This window comes from Bombyx mori, chromosome 27 (genome assembly GCF_030269925.1).
Source record: "Bombyx mori chromosome 27, ASM3026992v2".
In the NCBI taxonomy this organism is placed as follows: domain Eukaryota; kingdom Metazoa; phylum Arthropoda; class Insecta; order Lepidoptera; family Bombycidae; genus Bombyx; species Bombyx mori.
The window spans coordinates 8,945,935-8,950,017 of NC_085133.1; the positions used below are offsets into that span (position 1 = coordinate 8,945,935).

Sequence of the window (4,083 nt, forward strand, 5' to 3'; positions counted from 1 at the left end):
TTAATGAGGTACCTTGTACGGTTCTAGGGGATCAAAGTCCTTACTGGCCATATGCCTGGCATTGTGAGCTATACGATAGCCCCATAATTTCATAGCACCTTTACAAGTAGCTTGGATTCTGTCAGCATATTCAAAATTTAAAGTATCCTTCCAGCGAAAAGGAACGTCACGGGATATTCTGAATGTAGAGGTCACTCCACTCACTTCGGTGTTAGTATGGGAGTTGAGGTACTCATCAAGCGCTTGTTTGTGTTCGAGCCTTAAGAACTTCAGCAGTTTTTGCATTGTACTATTCAGGTTTAGGGCTAGCTCTTCGAAGCGTAGTAGAAGAAGTCTATTAGGATAACGTTTCAGCAAGCGACCTGCAGCCATATAATCGCTTGTCATGCCCATGCAAAGGGTCTCAGCATTCGAGCAATCCGGAGCGGCGCGACAGAATCCACGGTGCAGCCTCGACTGCATCACTCCACGAGGATCACGGGTCAGGAACACCACTTTCACGTCCAGTTTCGTATCATTCAATATTTGTTTAACAAAACGCAACCTGAGGCGAAGGATTTTCATACTTTGAAACGGGAATAATTTGCAATATTTCGACATGAAATCAGAATCTGAACACAGGTCAATGTTGTGTTTACAATGATCCCATAATCTGGTGTTGTGGCTAAACTGAAAATCGTGTTGTCTTCCGTAATCAAAGTAGCCGTCCATACCTTGAAAGTTACAGTTGAGCAAACTTTTTATGGAGCTTAAAGCTGTTTTTATTTGCGAATACCGTTTGAGTTGAACGTGTCCATATTTCAGTAAGGGCTGAAAATGATAGTAGTTCCCAGGTATAGCGTTAAGGACCTCGCCGAGGAACGTGGTGCCCGATCTCCAAGAGGATATGATGATATTCCTCAAGGGACGACCGTTGGTTTCCATCACTAAGTCCTCCAATCTTTGAACTCCGGAATAAGTGAAGTTGTAGTCTCGTAGTTCAAATTTAATTTTCGCTCTGGTTCTATCTAATATTTTCTCGATGTTCGGTGTTTGATCTTGACGATTCGTTGGTATTGGATGCGATTCGGCATCCCGTCTATTATTTAAGTCTAAAAAGTACCTGGCGTTCTTAAGGAGTTCAGGTGTCAAGTAATTTGTGTTACCTGCGCTTCGGGTTCGGGTTAGGATCAAAAGGACACTGAGACAGAATGCGAAACATATTGAATACAGTTTGACTAGTCGCCACATCGCGATGTCATTTCAAAAGTGAAATACTAATAATAACAAATGGTACGACTATTAAATCACACTTTGAAGTCACGACATGTAGATAATGCGCGGGTAATTTTTGAATCTATATTAACTACTACAATATCATTAAAAACATTGTGGTTGTATGTATGTATTTTTTTCGATAGTCTGTATATTTATACGATCATGAGCTAATAGTTTCAATCTTTTTGTTATTTCATTGGAATACAGAAAATATTTTGTTCTTTTTTTGGCAACATCCCCAAAACGGGCGGGTATCAAGAAATACTACGATTTATGTTAATTTTTTTAAATAACTTTTACGGTTTCGACTACTTTACGGCTTACAATCGTCCGTGACCACGAAAAATGTAGTTTTTTTTTATTGCTTAGATGTGCGGCCGAGCTCACAGCCCAGGTGCTAAGTGGTTACTGGAGCCCATAGACTTCTACAACGTAAATGTGCCACCCAAAGTATTCGAAACGTCAAAATAATATATGACAATAAAAAACGTGAGATTAAAACGTAAAGACATCTATATAGGATATATAATATAGGATATGTTAGAGGGTCTTGTGGGGCCGCAGGGGTAGGTACCACCACCCTGCCCATTTCTAACGTGAAGCAGTAATCCTTTCCGTTTGAAGGTGCCTATTGTAAATAGAACTGAGACTCGGAAAGCATGTCTCAGGTATGTTACATCATTATATCATTTACGTATCATTACGTATCATTTACGTTGTTAATGTCTTTAGGTTTCGCTAACCACACAATGGGCACACATCTGTTAAATTATTACAATCCTAGACACACTAGACATTTAAAAAAAATTAAGACAGTCTGATTTCTCAATAATGTCATTAAAGTATGTTTTGGTTCATGAAAAATAACACTAATACTCACTAGTGAAATTGTAAATAGAAGTGACCGACGTAAGCCGTGCAAGTACAAAATAATACAAGACTAATCAAAATATCACGGAATACGAAAATAGTCGTATGAATAATAATAATACTCAGAATACAGAAAAAACTGTTGTTGTTTTTCTGTACTCTGAGTAATAATAGTACTCTTTGGTAATAAAATAAAATATAAACTATCGTCACGACACGACGGAAACCAATGGAAATCCACGCAGTTGTCCTAAATCAAATTTTAACGATGTTTTCTTCTTTATAATTATTGTAGACTTTAGTTATATTATTGCTTGTACAGGAACTGATGTTTGGTTACAAGCCGGCGCCATATTGCAATTTAATAAATTTTTTTCATCAAAAATTTAAATGCGCCACCCAGCTTGAGGTATAAGTTCTAAGGTCTCAGTATAGTTAGAACGGCTGCCCCGCCCTTCAAGCCGAAACGCATTACTGCTTCACGGCAGAAATAAGCAGGGTACCACCAGTAATTACGCAAATTATATTTTTTCAGGTTTGATTTTTATTACACGATGTCATTCCTTCACCGTGGAAGTCGATCGTGAACATTTGTTAAGTATGTATTACATTAGAAAAATTGGTACCCGCCTGCGGGATTCGAACATCGGTACATCGCTCAACACGAATGCATCGGACGTCTTATCCTTGAGGCCACGACGACTTCTAAATGCTTTTGCAAACTAGAAAAATTGTAAGTGCTCAGACCTATTATCTTCTCCGCAAAGGTAAGACAATGTCAGAAATGTTGGCGAAATCGAGTTTACAAAAACAAATAACCCACTGAACTTGATATCTACATAAATAAGCCAAATTAATTTAAAATTAAAACATTTAAATTTCATTTTCTCCTCTGCTTTTGAACTGAATTATTTGGTAGCCATTAATTTTTAGAGTTCTGGATTTTAGTCCTTTCGCCAAATCTTAGTTTATCATTAATATATTATTGTTCGGTAAATGAAAATGAATCTAATCTATCTGAAGTTGATTTTATGATAAAATGGAATAAAACGAGATGAGATGAGGTGAAATTATTTCCGGGTAAAAACAAGGTGGGGATTTACTAAATCTTCAATAGACTATTTACTTTGATAGACTATATACTGCTAAACCTTTTTATTTAATTTATAAATAAAAATCTAAAGAAATACAAAATAAACAAAATAAATTAACGCAAATGGAAATAGTTTTTATTTTATTATAATATTTAAGTATCAATTTTTTATTGTGCTTCATGAACGTTATCTCACTTGGTTATTTCTTCAGACGCTTTTTTACCAACATAATTGGACAGGAAATTTCATGGCCTACCTTAACATAATACTGCTGTCTTTAATTAGTTGTCAGTTATTGCAGTCTGTAGATGTTACATTATTAAAATCGAAGCCCATATTGAAGCACGAGAACAGTCTCAATTCCTTTCGAATGACGGCTACCCAGCCTTTCAAACCATAGCTAAACTTTTTACGGCAGAAATACGTAGGTTTACCACCAGCTGAAACGCTGTGCATGTCTTTCTTCAAATGTTCACGATTGACTTCCACGGTGAAGAAATAACATCGTGTAGTAAAAAAAAACCCGCAAAATCATAATTTGCGTAATTACTGGTGGTAGGATTTCTTATGAGTCCGCACCGATAGGTACCACTACCCTGCCTATTTCTGTAATGTTTTTCGGCTTGAAGGGTGGGGCAGCCGTTGTACTATAAAAAATTGAGGCCTTAGAACTCATATCTCAAGGTAGGTGGAGCAATTTCCCCCGGTAACCATTTGACATCAGGTGGGCCGAGAACTCTACCACTCACCTAAGCAATAAAAACAAACAGCATTCAAGATTCCTAAGATTGCCGTAATCACTTCGATAATTTGCAAAAAATAAAATAAATAATAATGCAAAAGCTTAAATCTTCTTTGTTAC

At 36.8% G+C, this 4,083-nt stretch overlaps 1 protein-coding gene across 1 annotated transcript; it reads right to left on the bottom strand.

Moving 5' to 3' along the window:
- LOC101735693 (carbohydrate sulfotransferase 4) lies at positions 1-1,230 on the bottom strand. Its single transcript, XM_004926928.1, has one exon. It carries the CDS (start codon positions 1,228-1,230, stop codon positions 1-3), a length of 1,230 nt encoding a protein of 409 aa, XP_004926985.1.
- Between the last annotated feature and the right edge of the window lie 2,853 nt (positions 1,231-4,083).

What these genes read in the sequence shown, in the direction of transcription:
- LOC101735693 (XM_004926928.1), bottom strand. Translation starts at nt 1,230, where the DNA reads ATGTGGCGACTAGTCAAACTGTATTCAATATGTTTCGCATTCTGTCTC.